The following is a 27,739-nucleotide window of genomic DNA, read 5'->3' on the forward strand; positions in this document are numbered from 1 at the left end:
TCACATGTACGTGTTGTGGCATCCGTTTTTTTTTCACAGACGTACCCATTATAACCTATTGTGATCTTCACATGTCTGTGTTTTCCCACGTACCCTATGTCCATGTGAAGCACACGGAGACTTCTGTTTTTTCCGGCAGTACGGAAGACAAGGGCCAACTCAAGTGTATGGGTCAGTGAAAAACACATATAGCACATGAATGGTATCTGTGTACAGTCTGTATGTAACACTGCAAAGTATAGGAGAAGCCTGGTAATTTAATTATTTCTTTATCTATATTGGAAAAACACTGATGACACACTGATTGAAAATGGTTATGACACTGGTACCAGTTTTTCATGTAGTGTTTTATATGGAGATGTGAAGGGACCTTGGGCGGATGTGTGGCATGTGGATTTAGGGAGTGCCCCGAGCCCTTGACTACACTAAGGATGCACTGAAGACTCCTCACTTAGGCTATGTGCCCACGATGCAGAAATGCTCCGTATTTTTCCTGAGCGTTTCTGCATCTCCCTGGCAGAAAAAACGCATGCGGATTGTACATGCGGATTGTACATGCGGATTTTACATGTGTTTTTCCTGCCTGGGACATGCGGATGCGAAGCGTTCTTCACATGCATTTCCGCATGCGGGTTGTCAAGCGCTTTCCAAGCGATTTTAGCATCACTTGGAAAGTGCTTGACAACTTGGTCACGCTATATAAATCCGTGCAACCGGCATGGATTCATATAGTGTGACCAAGTTATAGTAAAAGAGTGGTAAAAAATAAACATTATACTCGCCTTCCGGTGGCCCCCGGTCTTGTCCAGTGTGCTGGGTGGCTCGCGGTGGTCTAAAAGGACCTTCCATGATGTCCTTTAGTCATGTGACAGGTCACGCGACCGCCGACGTCAGCCGTCACGTGACGCGTCACATGAGTAAATGACGTCATGGCCGGTCCTTTTAGACCATCGCGAGCTGCCGGGAAGCCAGGACACATCACTATGGAGACCGGGGGACATCGGAAGGTGAGTATAAAGTATATCTTTTATTTTAATGTTTACAGGTACTATGGTACCCGGGTCTGGAGGAGAGTCTCCTCTTCTCCACACCCGGGCACCATCCGCACATTGAATCGCTTAATATCAGCATGTGCACATGTAGTCATGCGGATATTAAGTGATTCAATGCAAGTCAACGGCGGCGAAAACGTCGCGATTACGCAAAATAATTGGTAGTGCTGTGGATTTTTCCGCAAGGATAATCCGCAGCGGACATTTCCACAGCATGTGCACAGCACATGCGGATTATCATTGGGGAGCATGGCAGACCTTCTACCAAGCGTTTTTTAAGCGTTTCTGCGGCGAAATTTCCACTGCGGAAGCGCTTAAAAAACGCATAGTGGGTACACAGCCTTACATATACTATAAAACCGTTTTTCAGTACAATTAAAGTTGGGAATTCTATTCTGCAGTCATGAGTTTCATAGGGGCCCTACAGGATTTTATAAATAGTATAATTTGAGTTTTCAGGGTAACAGACGCCCTGCAATTGACCAAGCATTTCCTAAATTTCTATACAGTAAGACGTGGGCAGTGAATGATTGTACGTCACCTATTAAAGAAAGATTTTTTTATTTGTATAGCCAATGCTTTCTACCCTTCTATGAACGAGGAGATAGTGGTCGTCCAAAATCTTCTGTCTCATCAGTACACATCTGACAAGCCTGTAAGCCATTCTCATCACAAGCCGGACAGCGGAGAGCACGGTAAGACTCCTTAAAACGGTTGGCTAACATTGAGAACTTGCTCCCATGACATAAAGAACAAGGTGCACTTCGTGAGCCCTTGCACTGTGAGCATTCGTGGGCCTCCTCTTCTTCCTGAAATGCAGTTAAGGTACAATGTGAATGACAATATCCTATCATCCTACCATCATTATAATTATTGTAATGTTACACCAGGGTCAGTAGCTAAAATAGGAACATTGAGAGATATATTTCATTTTAGTATGGACTAAACTACCGAAGGTGAAGCCTGACACCATCACGGCCCAGGCATTTCCTTGGTCTGTCTGGTGTGGTTCCAGTTAATAAAAAAAAGTTTGAGATGCATAGTAGCTGTAACAATTGCTAGAAAGGAGGTGTTAGGCCCACCGGTCCTCCTTGCTCCACAATTGTGGCAAGGAGGACTTTGAATGGAGCAGTGATCAAAAATGTGCCCTGCCAGTCTACTCGTTGTCCCCTGGGTTACTGGAAACAGAGGCGTGCTGTGCTTAGCTGTTTCCATCAGCTCCCTAGACATTGAAAGGTATGGCAGGATGAAAGTGTTACCATTGTTTTGTTAAGGCCACGGCCCCACTATCAGTATTTGGTCAGTATTTTTTCTCAGGAGTGGGAACCAAAACCAGGGGTTGGTGATAAATGCAGAATTGGTGACTTGTTTCTATTATACCTTTTCTCTGATTGTTCCTCACCTGGTTTTGTCTCCCATTCCTGAGAAAAAGTATTGACCGAATACTGATAGTTGGGCCGTGGCTAGTGTTGAGCATTCCGATACTGAAATATCGGGTATCGGCCGATATTCGCGGTATCGGAATTCCGATACTTAATTCCGATACTTTTGCAATATCGTATACCGGAATCGGAAATTCCCATAATGCAATGAGCCAGTTTCATTTTATTCAGCCAATGAGGATCCTAAGACGTGTGGGCACATCCTGTTAGGCATGTAGGCATCTTAACTAATGGCATGGCTGTGATTGGCTGCTGAAATGATGTCATGATGCACTATAAAAGCCGCCGCCGCCATTTTCAGCTCACTCTGCTGTGAATTCAGTTAGGGATAGGACGCTGTTGTTCTGAGGGACAGTTTTAGCTACCTATTTGGTCTATTCTGCTTTACCAAAACTACTTTATAAATCGCTGTGCCTTGCAGCGCTAGTGCACAGTTGTCTGTGCTGTTCACCGCTGTCTGCAAGGTCTGTGTGTGTGAGTGCAGCTCACCCTGTAGTGTGTGCTTCAACCACGTCTGGTTGTAGTGCACTCAGTGTGTGTCACTGCCTCATACATTGTCCTTTTTTGCCAATTCATAATTTTTCCTGATATCTCCTATTAGTGTGGTGGTTCCATCCGTATTCAGCTAAATTGGTTCCAAACACACTATATAGGAGTAGTTAGAGGAGCCTTTCTGCAGCATTGTGCCCTGCAGCCCCAGCCAGATTAGTATTAGCCTATTTTTTGTAGCCTCATCTATTGCATTGTAGGTTACCTTCCTACATTGTAATAGCTACAAAAAGTTTGTGATACTATCGGTATTACATCTTTGGGCACATCCAGTGTCTTTTTGTGACAAAAAAAAACAAAATAAAGTTCACCAAACACTCCACTGTACAGTTGTGTAGGCCACATTAGCTCATATTTAAGTCTAGTCCACACTTTATAAAATTAGTGTTTCTTATACCTGTTAGCAGCTGTTCAGGAATAAGCACACTAAGCCCTTAGTACTTTTCTGCCTATCTTTATCAGTCTACCAAGATGAAGAAGGCAGGGAATAAGGCATGTGGTCGTGGTCGTGGACGTGGGCGTGGAGTTTCTGCAGGGAGAAGACGTGAGGATTCTGTGCCTGCAGGGAGAGGATGTGGGGATTCTGTGCCTGCTGCAGTTTTACCAAGGAACAGTCCTTTATGCGCAGCTTTGTAGGAGCTAGCCGTACCCCACTGCTGCGGGAGGACCAAATTGAAGCCGTTGTCGGATGGATGGCAGCTAACGCATAGACTTCAATTAGTTCCAGATCCTCTCAGGTCCTGAGCACTGAAGAGCACCCATCTGTCTCTTCACCACCTGCCAAATTGCCCAGGCAGTCAGAGAGCCCTGGACAGGAGCCATCTCTACTTCTGTTCTCTGAATCTCTTGGCTTGGAAAGAGGGGGCCAGCCAAGCAGAATTCGAGAATTTGAAGAAGAGGTAGTATGCAGTGATGCGCAACCGTTTTATCTCTCTGAATCTGAAGAGGCGGGTGGGCCAGTGCCTATGGTCAGCAGCACACCTCAGTACGCATCTGATGATGAGACTCAGGTGCCACTTTCTGGTGCGTATTGTGCTGTCGAGACTACCCAGGAGAAGCAGTTGTTTGAAGAGGGTGGTGTAGATGATGAGGTCCTTGACCCATCATGGCGTGAGGGACAGGAAGGTGGTGGGAGCAGCTCTGAGGAAGAGATTCCCCGAGCGGCCCAAAAAGGAGGGAGAGGAAGGGGGAAGATTTGGTTGCGTGTAGCCTCCACTTCAGCACCCATTAGGAGCATGGCTCTTCCAAAATCCAAAGCGGGCGCTCCCAAGACTTGCAGTGCCTTGTCCTTTTTTGACACAGTTGCAGATGACATTTGCTTTGTCAAATGCAAGCTGTGTAATCAGAAGGTGAAAAGAGGGAAAAGTGTCAGCAACCTCAATACCACAAATATGTGGAAACATGTGCGGACCAAGCACGTGGTGGAGTTACAAAAACACACTGAAGACCTAGGCCAACCTACAGCGCCACCTACCACCTCTTCAGCTCGTGTTGTAGCCTCTTCCTCCAGCTCACACACAGCTGGTTCGGCTTCCTCACAGGATCGCCATGGAAGAATCTCTGGCACTGTTGTACAGAGACACAGTGTAATTCCACCCACAGCACCACTTTCCCTGTCATCCTCACACTCCCAGGCCAGTCTACAGCCATCGTTAGCACAGGCATGGGAGAAAAGGCGCCCATACTCGGCAAACCACCCCTGAGCACAGGCTCTGAATGCTGGCATTGCTAAACTACTGGCCCTTGAAATGCTATCATTCAGGCTGATGGAGACTGACACCTTCCGTAACTTTATGGCATTGGCAGTCCCACAATACAACGTGCCCAGTCGCTTTTATTTCAGCAGGCAAGCCGTCCCTGCCCTGCAACAGCATGTGGAGGGAAAAATTAAACATGCGCTACAAAACGCCGTCAGTAGCAAGGTCCACCTGACCACCGATGCGTGGACCAGTAAGCATGGACAGGGACGATACCTTTCCCTCACTGCCCATTGGGTAAATGTTGTGGAGCCAGGTATAGATCTTGAGAGTGGCGCTGTACGTGTTCTGCCAACTCCAAGGATTGCAGGAATCCATTCTGTACACATTGACTCCTCCTCATACTCCAGTTCCTCTGAATCAGCGCTGCAGGAGCCGTCACGGTCTACCTCCACATCGACCCGTGAACGGTTACCTGTTATGATGACCGATATGAGCACAGCCGTGGCCAAACATCAACAGGCCGTATTAAAATTAATTTCTTTGGGGAATCGAAGCCACACAGCGCAGGAGCTCTGAAATGCCATCAAGCAGCAGAGCGACGTGTGGTTTGTGCCAGCGAATCTCCAGCCAGGCATGGTAGTGTGTGACCATGGCCAAAATCTGGTGGCAGCTCTGGGCCTAGGCAACCTCACTCACATCCCATGTCTGGCACTCTGCACGACCAAGTTATGTGCTCAACTTGGTCGTGCAGAGTTTTTTGAGGGACTATCCGGATCTTGATGCACTGCTTCACAAGGTCCGCATAGAGTGCGCTCACTTGCGGCGTTCCAGCAATGTAAGATCGCGCATTGCAGCTCTGCAGCGCCGATTACGCCTTCTGGAACATCGCATCATATGTGACCTACCCACCAGGTGGAATTCAACGTTCCATATGTTGGAGAGGTTGTGTGAGTTGCAGGCAGCAGTAATGGAGTACCAGCTGCAGCAGGCGCAAACAAGTCGCAGTGCGCGCCGTTCACACTTCACCACCACTGAGTGGGCCTCTATGAAGGACATTTGCCACGTTTTGCTTGCCTTCGATTATACAACGCGGATGGCGAGTGCAGATGATGCGCTAGTCAGCATGACTATCCCCCTTATCTGCCTGCTTGAAAAAACACTGCAAGCACTAAGGGACGAGGTTTTGGAAGAGGTGGAGGATGAGGAGTCACAAATGCCATCTGCTTCTCTACAGTCTGCGCAACGTGGTTCCTCACAAAGGCATAGGCAGGGGACACTTTGTGAGGAGGATGAGGAGGAGTCAATAGAGGAGGAAGACATCTGTCCAGAGGAGGGAGGTACAGTACAGACCAAAAGTTTGGACACGCCTTCTCATTTAAAGATTTTTCTGTATTTTCATGACTATGAAAATTGTACATTCACACTGAAGGCATCAAAACTATGAATTAACACATGTGGAATTATATACCTAACAAAAAAGTGTGAAACAACTGAAAATATGTCTTATATTCTAGGTTCTTCAAAGTAGCCACCTTTTGCTTTGATGACTGCTTTGCGCACACTTGGCATTCTCCTGCTTTGTCCACATCCACTGTACTACTGATTTAAAACTTGCTCCAATCACACTTCTGGCTCCTCTGTTTTTAGTATTATCCCTGAGCTCCAACACCGCCAGTTGGAGCTCGGAAGTGCCGTTTGCACAGTCAACACTTGCTGGCGTGTTATTGGGGTTCAGTAACGTCAGCTGTTCCCCTGCTGTGTGTCCGGCAAATTCTCCTGCTTTGTCCACATCCACTGTACTACTGATTTAAAACTTGCTCCAATTACACTCTGGCTCCACTCTGTTTTTAGTATTTACCCTGGGTTCCAGCACTGCCAGCTGTGTCCCAGCAGTGTCTTTGGCATGGGTACTCCCTCCTGCCCAGCCTGGTTCCAGCACGCCAGCTGTTTCCGGGTAGTGTCAACGTCACTTTGCCTCCAATGCGTTGTCCTGTCGTGTTGCGGTCGGGTAAGCCGACTCTATGGTGCCTGCAGTTTAGGTGACTCCTATGTGGGCTGCGGGATCTGGCAATGAAGGCTGGTTCCATAGTGCCAATAGGACAAGCACTCCCTGTAGGACTGTGGGTTTTGGTAACTGCGGCCGGCTAGCGACTTGCAACTTTTTTTTACATGGGTACCTTCTGCTACCCATCCGGGTTCCAGTACCGTCAGCTGGTTCTCGGCAGTGCCTTTGGCTTAGGTGCCTCCTTCTCGGTATCCAAGTTCCACCGTCTGCTGGTCCTTAGTAGTACTTTCTGGCACATGTACCTCCTGCTTAGTAACCGAGTTCAAGTACCGTCAGCTGGTCCTCGGTAGTTCCATTGGCTCTTGTACCTTCTGCTACTCCTCCGGGTTCTAGTACCGTCAGCTGGTTCTCGGCAGTGTCTTTGGCACGGGTACTCCCTCCTTCCCAGCCTGGTTCCAGCACGCCAGCTGTTTCCGGGTAGTGTCAACGTCACTTTGCCTCCAATGCGTTGTCCTGTCGTTTTGCGGTCGGGTTAGCCGACTCTATGGTGCCTGCAGTTTAGGTGACTCCTATGTGGGCTGCGGGATCTGGCAATGAAGGCTGGTTCCATAGTGCCAATAGGACAAGCACCCCCTGTAGGACTGTGGGTTTTGGTAACTGTGGCCGGCTCGCGACTTGCAACTTTTTTTTACATGGGTACCTTCTGCTACCCATCCGGGTTCCAGTACCGTCAGCTGGTTCTCGGCAGTGCCTTTGGCTTAGGTGCCTCCTTCTCGGTATCCAAGTTCCACCAACGTCTGCTGGTCCTTAGTAGTGCTTTCTGGCACATGTACCTCCTGCTTAGTAACCGAGTTCCAGTACCGTCAGCTGGTCCTCGGTAGTTCCATTGGCTCTTGTACCTTCTGCTACTCCTCCGGGTTCTAGTACCGTCAGCTGGTTCTCGGCAGTGTCTTTGGCACGGGTACTCCCTCCTGCCCAGCCTGGTTCCAGCACGCCAGCTGTTTCCGGGTAGTGTCAACGTCACTTTGCCTCCAATGCGTTGACCTGTCGTTTTGCGGTCGGGTTAGCCGACTCTATGGTGCCTGCAGTTTAGGTGACTCCTATGTGGGCTGCGGGATCTGGCAAGAAGGCTGGTTCCATAGTGCCAATAGGACAAGCACCCCCTGTAGGACTGTGGGTTTTGGTAACTGCGGCCGGCTCGCGACCTTGCAACTTTTTTTTACATGGGTACCTTCTGCTACCCATCCGGGTTCCAGTACCGTCAGCTGGTCCTCGGTAGTTCCTTTTGCTCTTGTACCTTCTGCTACTCATCCGGGTTCCGGTACTGTCAGCTGGTTCTCGGCAGTGCCTTTGGCGCCTCCTTCTCGGTATCCATGTTCCACCAACGTCTGCTGATCCTTGGTAGTGCTTTCTGGCACAGGTACCTCCTGCTTAGTAACCGAGTTCCAGTACCGTCAGCTGGTCTTCGGTAGTTCAATTGGCTCTTGTACTTTCTGCTACCCATCCGGTTTCCAGTACCATCAGCTGGTTCTCGGCAGTTCCTCAGCCTTCTTGTACCTTCTGCTACATTTCCAAGTTCAAGCTTTTTGAAATGGTTCTTGGTAATCACTCTGGATCTCCCTGACGAGGACCCCGAAGACCAGGACCCCGAAGTCGAGGACCCTGAAGACCAACCCGAAGAAGACGAGGACCCCGAAGACGAGGACCCCGAAGACGGGGACCCCGAAGACGAGGATCCCGAAGACGAGAACCCTGAAGACGACCCCGAAGAAGACGAGGACCCCGAAGATGACGACCCTGAACACGAGGACCCTGAAGACCACCCCGAAGAAGACGAGGACCCTGAAGACGAGGACCCTGAAGATGACGACCCCGAAGACGACCACCCCGAAGAAGACCAAGAAGATGACCCTGAAGAAGTTGACCAAGAGGACAAAGAAGAAGACAACCACCAAGATACAGAAGAACAAGAGACAGAAAACCAAGAAGCAGAAGTGCAAGAAGCTGCTGAACAAAAAGCAGAAGAACATTAAGCATAAGACTAAAAATCAGAGCAAAAGATAATATCTAAATTATAAGCAGAAGATGACTAAGCAGTGTATGGGGGTGAGTCCGTTCCTCCTCGTGGTGCCCCTGGAAAAGACCTGCTGCTGCAGGCCAAACTGAACGCGGACAAATCCTGTTGTAAATCTTTTGTGACGGGCAGAACGAAAGGTGTAATGTCCAAACTTTTATAGATAACAACTACAGGAATGCCTGTCACAAATAAGAATATGATGAAGAAGAAGAATATGAAGAAGATGAAGAAGTAGAATATGAAGAAGAATAATAGTTGAATAAGAAGAATATGAAGAATGTAAAAAAAAAAAGAATAATACGAAGAAGATGAAGAAGTTGATGAAAAAGATGCTGATACTGAGGATGATGAAGGAGAAAGTGTGGGAGAAGTAAAAAAGAAGCTGAAGAGTATGGAAGTAGTGAAACATAAATATCTGACAAAATATAAAAATACTTAACATAGTCAATATTTCCGTAACTCAGAACTTCTTAAAAAAATATATTAATTCCTGCTATTCCATTTGATTGGGCTAAACCTCTATGCCTTTATTGTCTCCCCCACCTCCCCCAATACATTCTACATTATTCTTAGTTGTTTTCCTTCATGTAGAATTAACCTACAAGGAAAGAAAGGGTTTATTTTCATTCCTATATTTCTGTCCCATTGACTTGCATTGGTTTCCGGTATCGGAATCGGCGATATCCGATACTTTTTGGGTATCGGTCCGATACTTTTTGGGTATCGGTCCGATACTTTTTGGGTATCGGTCCGATACTTTTTGGGTATCGGTCCGATACTTTTTGGGTATCGGTCCGATACTTTTTGGGTATCGGTCCGATACTTTTTGGGTATCGGTCCGATACTTTTTGGGTATCGGTCCGATACTTTTTGGGTATCGGTCCGATCCAATCCGATCCGATATTTCCCGATATCTGAAGGTATCGCTCAACACTAGCCGTGGCCTAAATCTTCCCCTCACTGGTGTTGTGCTGAGAAAAAGAACAGGGTCTCAGGACCACTAAATCAGTGATGTGTTCTCCAGTGGTCAGACACTATCGCTAGGTGATAAATGTACTTCATAGGACTAATCCTTTAAAGGGAGTTTGTCAATACAAAATGACTGTTCAAACCAAGTACATGCGGAGGTGCACCCTTGGCATGGCCAGACATTTAGGGCTTACTCAAACGGGCGTATAGTCAGCGTATAAATCGAACGAGCGCTATGTGATGTTTTATCGGATAGCACTCGCTCCAATGTTATACCATGGATCGGTGCCTACTAGCATTTATTTTCTCATGCCGAGTCAGCATGACACAAAAAAAAAAAAATCGCTGCATGGTACGATTGGCACCGTGTCTCAGAAAGCATGCAGCCATACAAATCTATGGGTTGGTGTAAAATATCAGACTGCACTCTGAGTGCAGTGCAATTAATGCAGATGCTGACAATAGAGGAGATTGAGAAATTACTTTCTCCGTCTCCTTGGCACCTTTGCTGTGATTCTCATACAAGAGGATCGGCACACACATAGGCGGATTATAATGAGGGCAATCTGAGCTACCGCCCGGGGCCTGGGACTCCGGGGGGCCCATGGCCAGATTGCCCTCATTATAGTATGTGCTGCGCCAATGCAGCACACACCGGCAGGCCGAGGCGGGGGGGCCCCCGGACCGCTCCCCCAGCAGATACGCAGTGCCCCCGCTTCTTCTTTGGCCGGGTCAGCACTGCACCTGTTAACTTCCCTGTGTGCTTGTGCTGGCCCGGACGCGTCACAGCTAAGAGACACAGCCCTGTGCGCGGCCATGTCTGCTAGTGTGACGTCACGCAGTGTGCGCCCTCCAGTGCTGCACCGGAGAGAAGCTGGACTACTGGAGCCGAGCCGGGGGATGGTGAGTGATGTGTGTCTGTGTGCAGATAACATTGTGTGATATCTGTTTATATGTATTTTTGTGTTTCAAATGTGTTTATGCTTGTATGTATATGTCTGTATATGTTTGTCTCTGTGTGTCTGACTGCGTGCAGCCTCCTCCCGCTGTATCTGGGGGGCGCCGTGCGGCCTCCTCCCGCTGTATCTGGGGGGCGCCGTGCGGCCTCCTCCCGCTGTATCTGGGGGGCGCCGTGCGGCCTCCTCCCGCTGTATCTGGGGGGCGCCGTGCGGCCTCCTCCCGCTGTATCTGGGGGGCGCCGTGCGGCCTCCTCCCGCTGTATCTGGGGGGCGCCGTGCGGCCTCCTCCCGCTGTATCTGGGGGGCGCCGTGCGGCCTCCTCCCGCTGTGTATAGATGACTACTTGCGGCCTCCTCCCGCTGTGTATAGATGGCTAAGTGCGGCCTCCTCACTATGTGTATAGATGGCTACGTGCGGCCTCCCGCGGTGTATAGATGGCTACGTGCGGCCTCCCGCTGTGTATAGATGGCTACGTGCGGTCTCCAGCTGTGTGTAGATGGGGGGGGTCCCACGCCCTTGCTACTCTTAATCCACCCCTGGGCGCACATTAGCATGACACTCGGCTCCCGCTCGCAGCAGAGTTTGAGCCAAGTGTCATTAGCATATTACATCCCATGCTCTATTGTGACCCCGGCCTTAAGTACAAGTTCTTGTTTTCCCTCTCTCTCCACCCCTCCTCTTATTTGATTGACAGCTCTGGCTTTATAGAGCCAGAGAAGAGCAGAGGTAAATGGAAACAAGTAGGTGGGAAGGTGCACTGAACTGTTTGACCAAGCCAAAGGTACACCAAGCTCCTGTACTTGGTTTGAACAGTCATTCTGTGCTGACTCCATTTAAAGCTAGCATCACACCACTGTATTTTTCTTTGAGAGAATCGGGCCTATCATACTAATCACATTCTGATCAGAGTTTGAGCACATTGTGATCCAATTTATTTGGATGAGGAGAAGATGGGAAAAAAAATGTCTCCATCTTCTCCATTCTGTCAGTCCATGAAAATCAGACTGCACTCAGATGTCATCCAAGTGAAGTCCAATTTTTTCCATGGACTCATTGACTTGCATGGCAGAGAGCGATCCGAATATAGGATGCAAATCAAGCATGCTGTAATTTTTTTTTTTCCTTTGATATACTCTGTCTGAGGAAAATAATCAAACATGTGCACGGCCTCATAGAATAACATTGGTTCCAGTGCGATCTGATGTTTTGTCGGATCGCAGTTGGATTGAAAATACCGTCATGTCCACGAACCCGAAGGCTGAAGATACAAATTTTTGTAATGCGTTTTTTTAACTTGGGCAAATGTAAAGAATTCCATTGCAGTGCATATTTAACTTGTATTGGAGGTAGTTTGAAAAACTATTTTATCTTGCCCTCAAGACGAAGATGGAAAAGGATACCTGGAAAGTGTTCTATTTCTAAGTTAGGTTGTATATGTCTAATAAACAGCGCTGTACACACACGTTTAGCTCTCCGTCACAGTCGGCATTATGTCAATTCTTGCAAAGTCAAACTCTGGACCAGCTAAAGCTATTCGAATCCGTGCACACCGTGATACAACAGCAATCTCCCCGTCATCTGGGAGAAATCAGATCCTGTAGGACACTGCTCTGTACTAAATTACTTACCCCATCAGTGCATGGCGCAGTTTAACTCTGCACACAGCACTATTTTTTTTGTCTTGTCCTGCCTAACCTAGAGGTTTCAGGGTTTCCCTACACTGAAAGTTCAGTGATACCGGTCTGATTAGTGTGGGTCCGACACTATAAAAGCTATTGATCCCAAGATTGGGGCTCTGATTTGAAGTGAGTACGCCATCTGAATGGATCTGTACTATTTCCATCAGTTCCATAGTTAATAAATAGAGTGGTGGCACACATGTATGCCCCTGCTACATACCACCGTGATATTTCAGATACCCATTGTATGGATCGGTGGGGTCTCAACTGTCGGATCCCCACCAATCAGCTGTCCTGTGGATAGGTGATAACATTTAATGTTGGAAATTAGCCTTTATTAATTTTATTAGGTAGCTGTATAAGAGTTTGTTTTATGCAGAAAGTCTTTTTAAATGGCGTCATTTTGGGATACTCATACCTTTCAAATTAACTTGAGTAAAATATTTTTAAAAATTTGAACTTGTGATCAATTGTATAATGTATTGCAGTACTGCTATAATGCTACATGTATTGTTATGGTGTCCATGGAGGGAGAGCAGAGGGCACCTGCTCCTTCTATCAATCCAAAAACGTGTCATATCATTTTGCGTGCTTATCCAGTGTCAGTGCTCAGGTGCAGACTCTCAAAATGACATGGCACAGCATTTGCTGTCAGCTTCATAGACATATCAATCACTATAAGGTACAAGCTTTATTATGCAAAATAGAAGGGTCTGATAGTGCACCAAAGCATAGACCACGCCAAGGTTGCACCAAAGTTCCATCATTTACATATCAAATAAAAGTTAATTTTAAATAAAATATTAAGTTAAACTATATATGCCAATTATGAATTATTAGGGGCTAGGTCCCCGTTATAATTGTTTTGGCAATTTAATTGTTATCTTGGTATCTTGGGGGTTACAGACTCCCTTTAACCCCTTTCTGACATGGGGCTTATTAATATGCATCTGGGCCCTGGGCCTATTGGACCAGATACGTATTAAAACGCCCTGGCGATTGCGCCTGCAAAGGTGCTGTGTGGGCATGTTCACCGCCTGGTGTCAGTTGATTGTCACAGCTGACACCCGGTACTATGTGCAATGAGCGGTGCCGGACCGCACATTAACCCCCGAAATTCCGGGAGCAAAGGGAGGTAAGCGCCGCTTACTTACCTCCTCTCCGGCGTCCCGCGCTGTCTGTGCGGGGTCCCAGTAGTTGTCATGGTGACCTGATGATATCCGGGTCACCAGACAGCAGGAAGTTACGTTGACCATGCGCAGTGCGCAATGAAAGTAACTTCTGCCTGTGCAGCGCTGACAGGCTGTATAGCATAGAGATGCTGCTGCATCTCTATGCTATACAGGCGATCAGGCTGCAAAAAGGGAAAGTCCCATAGTGAGTGTAACGGGTCTGGCAGGCGGAACCTCTGAGCAACTATACAAGGGGGCGGTCCTTGTAAGGAAGCGGGTGGCTCCCAGGGAAGACGGGCAGGTAGTCACGGCAAGTGACAGGGACAGTCTCTGGGTAGAAGGACGGGTACTCACGGCAAGTGACAGGGACAGTCTCTGGGTAGAAGGACGGGTACTCACGGCAAGTGACAGGGACAGTCTCTGGGTAGAAGGACAGCAGGCAGGTGGCTGGTGAGTGCTCCCAGGGGAGCGGGCGAGAGTCTTTGGACAGGCAGGTGGTCACGGCAAGTGACGGCAGAGCCTCCAGGTAGGCTAGCAGGCAGGTAGCAGGTGAGTGCTCCCAGGTGAGCAGGCAAGAGTCTCTGGACAGGCAGGTGGTCACGGCAAGTGACGGCGGAGCCTCCAGGTAGGCTAGCAGGCAGGTAGCAGATGAGCGCTCCCAGGTGAGCGGGCAGGCTGGTCCATAGACAGACTGACAGGTGTCGGAAGGCAGACCGTCGGACCGCAGGCTTGCAAGCAGGTAAACGGATATCAGGCAGGTATCAAGCAGGAATCTGACAGGTGACTGGCAGGTAACTGGTAACGGGACCTGAGGGCTGAAGCAGAGTGAAGGCTTTGCAACAACATTGCTCGGGCACCTCCATTTTGGAGGAGGTGCCTTATATATGGTGAGGTCCTCCGGCCATTGGCCGGGGACTCCTTAGCTCAGTCGCCGGGAAGCAGCGCGCGCTGCCAGCAGAGCGAGAGGAGGACGCCGGGCACGGAGTGGAGAGGTGAGGGGAACAGCGTCCCTGCCTAGCAGGAGGCAGGGACGCCGACGCTACAGTACCACCCCCTTTAGGCCCCCCCTTTTTTAGGCCAGACAGAAATTTATCAAGGATGAGAGGGGCATGGATGTTCTCCCGGGGCTCCCAAGTTCTCTCCTCAGGACCAAACCCCTTCCAATCTACCAGAAAAAAGGTTTTTCCTCTTACCCTTTTGGTGGTCAGAATGTTCTCTACCTCAAACTCGTTTTCAGCGGAAACCGGAGCAGGAGGCGTACCTGTAGACTTGGAAAAAGAGTTAAGTACCACGGGTTTGAGGAGAGATACATGGAAGGAGTTAGGGATCCGCAAGTAGGCCGGGAGTTTCAATTTATAGGCCACTGGGTTGATTTGTTTGATAACTTCCAGTGGGCCGATGAACCGAGGCCCTAACTTGTAGGAAGGAATCTTGAGCCGGACATACTTGGACGAGAGCCAGACCTTCTCTCCAGGACGGAATTGTGGAGGATCCAGGCGTTTCTTGTCAGCGTGTTTTTTCATCCGCTCGGACGACAGAAGGAGTGCGGATCGGGTACTCTCCCAAATGGAGGAAAATTTGCTAACGAGAGATTCCGCAGCCGGATTGTCCACCGAGGTGGAGACGGGAAATGGGATCCGAGGATGCTGACCGAAGACTACAAAAAACGGGGACTTGGAGGAAGATTCGCTCTCGTGATTATTGTAAGAGAATTCGGCCCATGGCAGGAGATCCACCCAGTCTGAATGGTGGGCATTAACGAAGTGCCGGAGGTAACTGGTCAGGATCTGATTGATCCGCTCCACTTGACCATTGGACTGTGGGTGGTATGCGGAGGAGAAGTCCTGGGTGACGTCTAGCAGCTTGCATGTGGCTCTCCAGAAGTTTGAGGTGAACTGGACCCCACGATCCGACACGATGTGGAGGGGCAGGCCATGGAGACGGAAGATGTGGCGGATAAAGTCTTTCGCCAGCTCGGGTGCAGACGGGAGGCCTGGCAGGGGAATGAAATGAGCCATTTTGGAAAAGCGGTCAGCGACCACCCAAATGACCGTACAACCGGCAGAGACAGGGAGATCTGTTATGAAGTCCATAGCTATATGCTGCCAGGGGGCAGCAGGTACTGGAAGAGGAAGGAGGCGACCGGCTGGCAGGTGTCTCGGAACCTTGTTGCGGGCGCAGGACACACAGGCAGAAACAAAGTCTATTACGTCCTTGTGCAGGGTAGGCCACCAGTAGTGCCGGGTGATAAGCTGGAGGGTCTTTTTCTGACCGGCGTGGCCAGCAAGCTTAGACGAGTGACCCCAGTGTAGGATCTTCTCCCGATCAGGTACCGTTACGAACGTCTTACCGGGAGGGAGACGATTTAGACTCAGGGGGGCCACCTGCATTACTCTGGCGGGATCGATGATGTGTTTAGGTTCCTCCTCAAGATCAGACACCAGGAAGAATCGGGACAAGGCATCAGCTTTGATGTTTTTGTCAGCCGGGCGAAAATGAAGAACAAAATCAAAGCGAGCAAAAAACAAGGACCACCGGGCTTGGCGCGGGTTAAGTCTCTGGGCACTCTGGAAGTAAGCCAAGTTCTTGTGGTCCGTGTAAATTATTACCGGGTGAAGAGCCCCCTCGAGCAGGTAACGCCACTCCTCCAATGCCAGCTTAATGGCCAATAACTCTCGGTCTCCTATAGAATAGTTGCGCTTGGAAGAGGAGAAGAGTTTGGAGAAGAAGCCGCAAGTTACCATTCTCCCGGAAGACGATTTTTGGGTAAGTACCGCTCCGGCTCCAGAAGAGGAGGCGTCAACTTCCAGGAAGAATTGCTTGTTGCCGTCCGGGCGATGCAGCACCGGGGCGGAAGAGAAAGCCAGTTTTAAGGAAAGAAAGGCTTCCTCTGCTTCGGGCGGCCATTCTCTGGGATTAGTGCCCTTACGGGTGAGCGCAGAGATAGGGGCAGTCCGGGAAGAGAAGTGCGGTATGAAGAGGCGGTAGTAGTTGGCGAAGCCCAGGAACCGCTGAATAGCCTTCAACCCCTCTGGTCGAGGCCACTTCTCGATGGCAGACAGTTTCTCAGGATCCATTCGTAGGCCGGTCTGAGAAATTATGTAGCCCAAAAACGGAAGCGAGGTCTGCTCAAAGAGGCACTTCTCATATTTAGCGTAGAGGTGGTTCTGCCTGAGCCTGAGCAGAACCTGACGAACATCCCTCCAGTGTGTGGGGAGATCTGGAGAGAAGACCAAGATGTCGTCCAGGTACACCACTACGCAGGAGTAGAGAAGGTCCCGGAAGATGTCATTGACCAACTCTTGAAAGACGGCAGGAGCGTTACAGAGACCGAAGGGCATTACCAGGTATTCATAGTGGCCGTCCCGGGTGTTGAATGCCGTCTTCCATTCATCCCCCTGACGGATACGGACCAGGTTATACGCCCCACGGAGGTCCAGCTTGGTGAAGATTCTAGCCCCCCTCAGACGGTCAAATAATTCCGGAATGAGCGGAAGGGGGTATTTATTCTTCACCGTGATCTGGTTAAGGCCTCTATAGTCTATACAGGGACGGAGTGAGCCGTCCTTCTTTTTGACGAAGAAGAAGCCTGCTCCCGCCGGGGAGGTAGATTTCCGGATAAATCCCCGGGCCAGATTCTCCTCAATATATTCTGACATGGATCGGGTCTCAGCAGCAGACAAAGGGTAAATGCGCCCACGGGGAGGAGTAGCGCCGGGCATCAGGTCGATTGGGCAGTCGTATGGTCTATGAGGGGGTAATGTCTCTGCCTCCTTTTTATTAAAGACGTCCGCATACGACCAATAAGGAGCCGGAAGACCAGGTAGATTGGCTGGAGTAGGAGAAGGACGGACAGGATGGACGGGAACTAAACAAGTCTTATGGCAGTCATGTCCCCAGCGAAGGACTTCTCCGGTCTGCCAATCAAGCACGGGTGCATGTCTCTGAGGCCAAGGTAGGCCTAGTAAGAGGGCGTGAGAGAGTCCAGGCAGAACATGAAAGAAGATGCTCTCAGAGTGCAGCATTCCCACCTGCAGGGTTATGGATTCGGTGATGAGTTGGATGGGATGTGGTAAGAGGCCCCCATCCACGGCAGCGACAGATAAGGGTACAGCTAGAGGTTTGGTGGGAATGCGGTATTTCTCTACCAGAGACTGAGAAATGAGATTTCCGGCAGCTCCAGAGTCAAGTTGGGCTTGTTCAAAATAACGGTTCTCCCCGCAGATGATAGAGACCGACAGCAACAGAGATGGAGAGGGTTTACTCTTGTCTAGGATGACCTCTCTGAGCGATCCTAGACACAGGCGTTTCCCGACCTCTCCGGGCAGGAACGGATCCGGTGCTCCTTACTGCCACAGTAGAAGCAGCTCCCCTCGGCACGGCGTAACTCTTGACGGGTTTTGACCATCTTGGTCTGGTCGACCTGCATAGGCTCGGGTGAGTGCGCCTGGGGAGTAGCGGGAGAAGTGACAGATTTCTGAAAGGTAGGGGCTAGATGTAGAAACCTCCTCTCACGGGTGACCTCTTTGGCGCGTTCCTGGAAGCGGATGTCAATCCGGGTGGCAAGAGTTATTAAGTCGTCGAGTGTGGTAGGTATGTCCCGACCGGCGAGTTCATCTTTAATACGGCCGGACAGACCCTCCCAAAAGACAGACACCAGGGCGTCGTTATCCCAGGCCAGCTCCGAAGCAAGGGTACGGAACCGTATGGCATATTGGCCCACGGTGAGATTTCCTTGATGGAGGCGTAACAGAGATGATGCGGCTGAGGTCTTCCGTCCGGGTTCGTCGAAGACTTTCCGGAAAGCCGTGAGAAAGGCTGGCAGGTTGGACACCAGGGAGTCTCCTCTCTCCCATAGAGGATTTAGCCAAGCCAGTGCCTCCCCCGTGAGATGGGACATGATGAAGGCTACTTTGGCCCGGTCGGAGATAAACTGGTGGGACAGGAGTTCAAACTGCAGGGTGCACTGGTTTATGAAGCCCCGAGCTTGAGCGGGGTCGCCTCCGAAGCGAGGAGGTGCAGAAAGCCGGGGTCCGGGGCAGGATGCCATGGTATTGGTGGGCAGCGGCGCTGCCGGGCTGCGAGTCATGACACTAGCGGTGGTTGCTGGTGGAGCAGTCAGAGTGTCCAGGCGAGAGTTGACATTCCGCAGATGACTCAGGATGGACTCCTGTTGGGACCTCTGACGGGACAGTTCATGACATAGGTCCGAGAGCGAGGGAGCTTGGGTGCCACCGGGTTCCATGGCCCGAGCAAACTGTAACGGGTCTGGGAGGCGGAACCTCTGAGCAACTATACAAGGGGGCAGTCCTTGTAAGGAAGCGGGTGGCTCCCAGGGAAGACGGGCAGGTAGTCACGGCAAGTGACAGGGAAAGTCTCTGGGTAGAAGGGCAGGTAGTCGCGGCAAGTGACAGGGACAGTCTCTGGGTAGAAGGGCAGGTAGTCACGGCAAGTGACAGGGACAGTCTCTGGGTAGAAGGACGGGTACTCACGGCAAGTGACAGGGACAGTCTCTGGGTAGAAGGACAGCAGGCAGGCGGCTGGTGAGTGCTCCTTAGGGGAGCGGGCGAGAGTCTTTGGACAGGCAGGTGGTCACGGCAAGTGACGGCAGAGCCTCCAGGTAGGCTAGCAGGCAGGTAGCAGGTGAGTGCTCCCAGGTGAGCAGGCAAGAGTCTCTGGACAGGCCGGTGATCATGGCAAGTGACGGCGGAGCCTCCAGATAGGCTAGCAGGCAGGTAGCAGGTGAGCGCTCCCAGGTGAGCAGGCAAGAGTCTCTGGACAGGCAGGTGGTCACGGCAAGTGACGGCGGAGCCTCCAGGTAGGCTAGCAGGCAGGTAGCAGGTGAGCGCTCCCAGGTGAGCAGGCAAGAGTCTCTGGACAGGCAGGTGGTCACGGCAAGTGACGGCGGAGCCTCCAGGTAGGCTAGCAGACAGGTAGCAGGTGAGCGCTCCCAGGTGAGCAGGCAAGAGTCTCTGGACAGGCAGGTGGTCACGGCAAGTGACGGCGGAGCCTCCAGGTAGGCTAGCAGGCAGGTAGCAGATGAGAGCTCCCAGGTGAGCAGGCAGGCTGGTCCATAGACAGACTGACAGGTGTCGGAAGGCAGACCGTCGGATCGCAGGCTTGCAAGCAGGTAAACGGATATCAGGCAGGTATCAAGCAGGAATCTGACAGGTGACTGGCAGGTAACTGGTAACGGGACCTGAGGGCTGAAGCAGAGTGAAGGCTTTGCAGCAACATTGCTCGGGCACCTCCATTTTGGAGGAGGTGCCTTATATATGGTGAGGTCCTCCGGCCATTGGCCGGGGACTCCTTAGGACGGCGCGCGCGGCCCCTTTAAGAGAGGGGGAGCGCGCGCGTGCCCTAAGCACAGTGGCCGGGAAGCAGCGCGCGCTGCCAGCAGAGCGGGAGGAGGACGCCGGGCACGGAGCGGAGAGGTGAGGGGAACAGCGTCCCTGCCTAGCAGGAGGCAGGGACGCCGACGCTACAGTGAGACAAAGTGTAAAAGTAAAAAAAAGTATCAGAAAGTGAAAAAAAAAATTTAAAAAAAAATGAAAAAAATAATCAAAAAAATATATATACTGTACCTATAAATAAATATTATTATGAAGGTAAAAAAACAAACCAATAAAAGTACACATATTTGGTATCGCCGCGTCTTTAACAACCTGACTTATAAAACTGTCCCACTAGTTAACCCCTTTAGTGAACACGGTAAAAAAAATAAAGCATCGTTTTTTGCTTCGTTTTCTATTTTATTTTTAATTCGCCAATCAAAAAATGGAATAAAACATGATCAAAAAGACGAATGTAAAAAAAAAAATGGTACCGCTAAAAACATCATCTTGTCCCACAAAAAACAAGCTGCCATACAGCTCCATCAGCTGAAAAGTAAAAAAGTTATAGCTCTTAATTTTTTTTGTATCGCTAAATTCTATTTTCTATAAACTAGTTTTTATTGTGTAAAAGCGCCAAAACATAAAAAAACTATATCATAGAATCATAGAATGGTAGAGTTGGAGGGGACCTCCTGGGTCATCTGGTCCAACCCCCTGCTCAAAGCAGGATTCACTAAATCATCTCAGACAGATTTCTGTCCAGCCTCTGTTTGAAGACGTCCATTGAAGGGGAACTCACCACCTCTCGTGGCAGCCTGTTCCACTCATTAATCACCCTAACTGTCAAAAAGTTTTTTCTAATATCTAATCTGTGTCTCCTCCCATTTAGTTTCATCCCATTGCTTCTAGTCTTTCCTTGTGCAAATGAGAATAAAGATGATCCTTCTACAATGTGACAGCCCTTGACATATTTGTAGACAGCTATTAAGTCTCCTCTCAGTCTTCTTTTTTGCAAGCTAAACATTCCCAAATCCTGCAACCGTTCCTCATAGGACATGGTTTGCAGACCAGTCACCATTCTGGTCGCTCTTCTCTGAACTTGCTCCAGTTTGTCTATGTCTTTTTTAAAATGTGGTGCCCAAAACTGTACACAGTATTCCAGATGAGGTCTGACCAAAGAGGAGTAAAGACCGATAATGACTTCACGTGATCTAGACTGTATGCTTCTGTTAATACATCCCAGAATTGTATTTGCCTTTTTTGCTGCTGCATCACACTGTTGACTCATGTTCAGTCTATGATCTATTAGTATACCTAAGTCTTTTTCACATGTACTGTTGCTTAGCTCTATTCCTCCCATTCTGTATATGCTTTTTTCATTTTTATTGCCCAGATGTAGTACTTTGCATTTTTCCCTGTTAAAAACCATTCTGTTGGTTGCTGCCCACTGCTCCAGTTTATTTAGGTCTTTTTGAATCTTCCCTCTCTCTTCTCTAGTATTAGCTATCCCTCCTAGCTTTGTGTCATCAGCAAATTTAATCCGTTTACCCTCAATTCCTTCATCTAAATCATTGATAAAGATGTTGAACAATACAGGTCCCAGGACGGAGCCCTGTGGTACCCCACTTGAGACATTCATCCAGCTGGATGTGAAGCCATTTACAACCACCCTTTGAGTCCGATCACTAAGCCAGTTATGAATCCACCTAACAGTTGCCTGGTCCATTGCATACTTGGTCATTTTTTCAATAAGGATGGTGTGAGATACTTTGTCAAATGCTTTGCTGAAGTCAAGATATACTATATCTACAGCATTTCCCTGATCCACCCAGTCAGTGATTCTGTCATAGAAGGAAATTAAGTTAGTCTGACATGACTTGTTAGTTACAAACCCATGCTGACTCTGGTTAATCACTTCATTCTTATCCAGGTACTTACATACATGTTGTTTAATAATTTGTTCAAAGATCTTTCCTGGTATAGAAGTCAGACTCACCGGCCTATAGTTCCCTGGGTCCACCTTCTTCCCCTTTTTGAAGATAGGAACAACATTTGCTCTTCTCCAGTCTTCTGGGACTTCTCCTGTTCTCCAAGAATTTTCAAAGATTATGGAGAGTGGTTTTAAAATTTCTTCTACGATCTCCTTCAGTACTCTGGGGTGTAATTCATCTGGACCTGGAGACTTGAACTCATTTATGTTAGCTAAATATTCCCTCACAATCTTTCTGTTTACAGATAACTTGGATTCCTCTATTCCTTTAAAAGGACAGTGAAGATTAGTTGATGTTACATTTTCTTTCTGAGAGAAAACAGATGCAAAATAGGAGTTAAAAAGTTCGGCCTTCTCAACATCCTCTCTTACCATTTCTCCATTTTCATCCTGTAAAAATCCTATAGCATCTTTGACTTTTCTTTTACTTTTGACATACCCCCAAAATCCTTTTTTATTGCTTTTGACATCTCTTGCAAGCCTTAATTCATTGTCAGCTTTAGCTAACCTGATACGTGCCCTGCAGGATCTGCAGACTGCATTATAATCTTCTTTAGATATGCCTCCCTCTTTCCATTTAATAAACATTTCTTTCTTTCTTTTTAGCATGTGTTTAAGTTCTGTGTTCATCCATCCTGGTTTCCTTAAATGCTTCCCATTCTTCCTACTTTTCGGGATTGTTAACGATTGTGCTTTGAGAATCTCATTTTTAAAAATTTCCCATCCTTCCTGGACATTTTTGTCCTTAAGGACATCCAGCCATTGGATCCCTCCTATTCTCTTTCTGAGTCTCTTAAAATCTGCCTTTCTAAAATCTAACCTTGAAGTTTGAGTCTTCACATGTCTTCCTCCTCTAGTTATCCAAAATTCTATAATAGCATGATCGCTGCCTCCTAGGGTCCCAGCCACCTTTACCTCCTCAACCATTTCCTCCCTGTTTATAAGGATTAGATCCAAAGTAGCAGATCCCCTTGTTTTCTCCCCTACCTTTTGGAAGATAAAGTTGTCAGCAAGAGAGGATAAGAATTTGCTTGACCTGTTAGTTTTACTTGAGAGAGATTCCCAACAAATGTCTGGATAGTTGAAATCTCCCATGACCACTACGTCATATTTTTTGGAGAACTTGGTCATTTGATACATAAAGAGTTCATCCATATCTTCAGCTTGCCCAGGTGGCCTGTAGTAAATGCCTACAATGGTGTCCTTTCCGTTGTTCTCTCCTTGTATTCTTACCCAAACAGTTTCCACAGAACTCCCAGTCTCTGAAGCTTCAATCTCTGTGCAGATATACGCTTTTCTAACATACAATGCGACACCTCCTCCTCGTTTATCAAGTCTGTTTCTTGCAAATAAGTTGTATCCTTTTAGCCTTGTATTCCAATCATGTGTATCGTCCCACCAAGTTTCAGTGATTCCAATGACATCATATTCCTTTTCCTGCATTAGTAGTTCTAATTCTCCTTGTTTGTTGCCCATGCTTTGTGCATTTGTATAAAAACATTTTAGTTTGTGATTGGTTTCTCTTCCTCCCATATTTTTATTATTTAAATTGTTTTGTCTTTGTTCTTCCTTTCCACTTCCAGTAGCAGAGATCTCAATAGTATTTGTCAGCTGTATGGCTTTTTCTGGCCTTTTGCTTCCCTTCCCACATTGTTCTAGTTTAAAGCTCTCCTGATGAGTGTAGCAAGGCGACTTCCAAATGCACGTTTTCCAGTCTTCGTAAGGTGCACCCCATCTCTAGCAAGTAGTCCATCGTATAGGTAATTCATTCCGTGATCCAGAAATCCAAATCCTTGTTGACGGCACCATCGACGTAGCCAGTTGTTCACCTGTAGAATCTTATTCCACCTCATTGTTCCATGGCCATCCACTGGGAGGATGGATGAGAAGACCACCTGCGCTCCCAATTCTTTCACTTTCTTGCCTAAGTCTTCAAAGTCACTGCAGATGGTTTCCAGGTCCTTTCTTGCGGTGTCATTTGTCCCCACATGTATTAGCAGGAATGGGTAGTGATCTGTAGGTCTGAAGAGTCTTGATATCCTGTCAGACACATCTTTAATTTTTGCTCCTGGAAGACAGCACATTTCTCTTGAGGTTATGTCTGGTCTGCAGATAGCGGCCTCTGTTCCTCTTAGCAGGGAATCCCCCATGACCACCACTCTCCGTTTTTTCTTCTCAACATTCTTCTTTCTCCATCCAGGAGGATTCTGAGGGCTTACAAGGTTATTCATTGCTGGCAAAGTCTTATTTTGTGGTATTTCTTCATGGTTCTCCTGCGTGAGAGCCTGGTACTGGTTCCTGAGCAGTATGGGTGCTGACTGCCTCTCGATCCTCCTGCTTCTGTGGGTCACATGCTTCCATTCCTCTGTTTCATCAGGTGCAGTTCGAATTTCTTCTCTTTCTGAATCATGAAGAGATAATTCTGCTCTGTCTAAGAACTCTTCACCTTCCTTAATGATTTTCAAGGTAGTTAACCTCTCTTCTAGATTTCGCAACTTTTCCTCCAACAGGGACACAAGCTTGCATTTCTGGCATGTGAAGTTTGGCTTTTCCACTGGCAAGTCTGTGAACATGTAGCAGGATATGCAGCTCACCAAATGGCTCCTGGACTCTTCCATGTTCTTACTGTTAATGTTCTGAAAACAGTGAAAAAAGCTTCAAAATGCGCGCGCCAGGAGGCGCGCGGTTTACTGCTGTCCTCTTTTCAGCTCCAACAGCCAAAATCCAGTGTTCTTTGAGCTCGCGGAGACTCTTCACTTACCCCAAAATGCAGTGGGGATATGCAAATTATCTCCTCAGGACTCCTCCCCTGGTTTAACGATGTCCTCTTTTCAGCTCCAACAGCCAAAATCCAGTGTTCTTTGAGCTCGCGGAGACTCTTCACTTACCCCAAAATGCAGTGGGAATATGCAAATGATCTCCTCAGGACTCCTCCCCTGGTTTACCGATGTCCTCTTTTCAGCTCCAACAGCCAAAATCCAGTGTTCTTTGAGCTCGCGGAGACTCTTCACTTACCCCAAAATGCAGTGGGAATATGCAAATTATCTCCTCAGGACTCCTCCCCTGGTCATATAAATGTGGTACTGCTGTAAACGTACTGACCTGAAAGAATAAAGCTACCTTATCAATTTTACCACAATCGGAACGGCATAAAAAAATTTTTTTAAAAAAAAACAGTTCCTGAATTGTAGGCTTTTGTTTATTTTGCCTGCCAAGAATCGGAATAGAAAGCAATCAAAAAATGTCCCGTGCCCGAAAATGGTACCAATATGGAATAAGTGGTCTGGTTGTATAGACTCCTTTCCTTCAATAAATATGGTTCTCTTTTTTTTGTAGCAATCTGATGTGCCAGTCATGAGAAATCTAAGTTATAAATAATATGCACATCAGGCATATTGAAGTGGGGCGTGTAAGTGCACTTAAAGTGCTTCTGAAGTACACCCCCAGTTCACCTCCAGCCTGAGTGGCATATGTCTTCTACACTAGAGTTCCCAAGAATAGCACATCGGGTCTGTACACACAAAGGTATCGTTTTTATGTTTTTATTGGGGGACAAGCAGCTATACAGTCAGCCCACTACTTCCATATGTTAAAAGGTGCTGACAGGTTCCTTTTAGATATGTTTGTTGTGCACGTATGTCTCTAAATAACTTCTCTTCATCTAACAGTTGAGCTGAGCCCCACAGCAGCTGCAGTGCTGGTAGTTATACCCATGATAAGAGCAGTGGACATGAAGGTAGTTCCCAGAATAGTTTTATCACTGATTTGTACTTCGTCACCTATCCTCTTCCTTCCTCTGATTTTCATCCAGCAGTTTTAATGCAACGTTAGTAACGTTGGTGTTATGCTTCTTTCCTATTTCTTACCTGGGTGGCCTGTTGTACCAGACTGTTCTCACAGCTCTTAATAGCTGTATGACATAAATCTCTCTGACCCACTCGCTGTCCTTCTCTTGGTGACCATTTTGTATCTTCTGTCACTTCTGTGTTGATAACTGGAGTTCGTATAATCTTCAAATTACTGGTGTAAATTATGATCTTGCCAAAGTCTATTACATCAGAAGTCTGGAAAACATTCATGGTAAAGGAATTACAGCAGAGTAGATTTCAGAATCGTTCCCATCACTGTGCACATCCATAATATTTTGGCAATTTCCCATTTGTCTTAATTATTTGCAGTTTTAACCCTATGTGTAAGACGTAAAATGGCTCTTCAGGACAACCACAATATTAAGATTTGTAGTATGATAACCCTGTATTGAGATGCCAGTCTCTCTTGCCTAAGAAACATAGACATATCAGTAGTGGGTTAGGAAAAGTCATTACATCTGATAAACCAATGCAAAAGGCAATGAAAAACTGCAGGTTAAGTACTGTTAAGTCCTGTACACGTGATTTTACTGAGAGAATTTTTATTAACACAAAATATGCACAGCAGTCAACACATTGTGCAGTTGTAAAGTGATATCACATGTGAATTAATTATCTGTCCACCCATAGATTAATCAAAAAGGGCGATATTTACAATGCATTAAATTACTGTGGCGCCCATCTTAGACTGATTTTATAGCTAAAGTCGCACTTTGCAAGCTGTTGGGACAACTCTTCATTAAAAGAGTTGTCCCACGAGCAAAGTACATTTTAATCAATAGATCTTGGAATAATAACTTCCACAATTGGATGTTTTAAAATAAATGTTCCTGTGCTGAGATAATCTTAAAATGTGCCCCTACTGTGTACTGTGTGATGGCTGTGTCTGACCATGCAGAGCTGCTCCAGTTCATAGTCAGCACATGCCACAGCTCCTGGCGAGAGAGGGAAGCATATTATTCCAAGATCTATTAATTAAAATCTACTTTCAGATTGGCCAAGTGTGCATGTTTGGCTGCCTGGTTGCCACATTCCCTGTGGCAAAAGGTGGCTCAGGTATGCCTTATCTCTTTGGTTAAAAACAAGCATACTTTGCTCTTTTTTTCTGCTGCCTCCCCACTGGGCACATTAGATAAAAAGGAACTAGACTTTACATGAATGTCAGATCACTGTACCCTAATATTCAGATACCAATTGCTCTGAAATATGTGTAACCCCCGCTTATGAACAAAGCTGTATTAACACATTGAAGTACATTCATATCAAGTTTTTTTTGCAAAATCATATCAAAATCTGTCAAGAATGCAGCAGGAAACAGCAAATATGTTTCAAGAATTTAAAGAAAGCCACCCATCAAAAGAATCAAAACCACAGCAAAAGTACTTACAGTCTTGCCCACTCCTTGGCATCCAGAAAACATGGGGTCACCAGCTAATCTGTAAGAGGTGCCATCTCTGAAAACGCTTATTCTCTGAGCCGTCAGACGGGCTGTTGGGTAGAATTGTGAATGTGTTTCTCCTTGGTTGTAATAATGTTCAGAGGACTCAAAACTTTCATGTAGGAAACTGTGTGGATACTCTTCATCCGGGGACTCCAGTTCTTGGCCGTCCTCAAATACCTGTTTCAGAACCCGGCCGCTATATGCTGAGGAGATCTTAAACCTCACCTTCCGAGGTCTGTCTTCATACCTTTGGCTTAACTTTCTTTGCAGTTCTTCCATAGGTGGCTGTAGTATCTTGCGCTATTCCTTTATTTTGTCTAAAGGCTAAACTCTGTGTGTCAGTGTACCTCTCTGTGTACTTTATCTTCATCCATTTCTGCCAGTGATAAATAATGCATGAAAGGCCTAAGATCTTCTCATGTAACCTCAACCAACACCACCTTATCAATTATGAATGTCTACTCATGAAAAGAGTAATCATATGTATGGGTTGACAACTA

General features: G+C 47.6%; 1 protein-coding gene and 1 long non-coding RNA gene across 3 annotated transcripts in view; one reads left to right on the plus strand and one right to left on the minus strand.

Moving 5' to 3' along the window:
- Nucleotides 1–27,739, plus strand: part of LOC141165572 (uncharacterized) — a 43,687-nt gene that overhangs the window by 6,510 nt on the left and 9,438 nt on the right. For both annotated transcript variants that reach the window (XR_012251176.1, XR_012251177.1), the window contains exon 2: nucleotides 1,625–1,747. This is a non-coding gene — a long non-coding RNA (uncharacterized lncRNA). The remainder of the gene's footprint in view (nucleotides 1–1,624; nucleotides 1,748–27,739) is intronic.
- GRXCR2 (glutaredoxin and cysteine rich domain containing 2) lies at nucleotides 1,597–27,527 on the minus strand. Its single transcript, XM_073651276.1, has 3 exons — nucleotides 27,186–27,527; nucleotides 25,796–25,993; nucleotides 1,597–1,861 (listed from the first exon to the last, which is right to left on the minus strand). The coding sequence occupies exons 1-3, from the start codon at nucleotides 27,516–27,518 to the stop codon at nucleotides 1,643–1,645; spliced, it is 750 nt and encodes a 249-aa protein (XP_073507377.1). The 5' UTR covers nucleotides 27,519–27,527; the 3' UTR covers nucleotides 1,597–1,642.

The sequence above is a fragment of the Phyllobates terribilis genome, unplaced genomic scaffold, assembly GCF_046119375.1.
Source record: "Phyllobates terribilis strain yellow unplaced genomic scaffold, ASM4611937v1 Scaffold_11__3_contigs__length_659146591, whole genome shotgun sequence".
NCBI classification, from domain to species: domain Eukaryota; kingdom Metazoa; phylum Chordata; class Amphibia; order Anura; family Dendrobatidae; genus Phyllobates; species Phyllobates terribilis.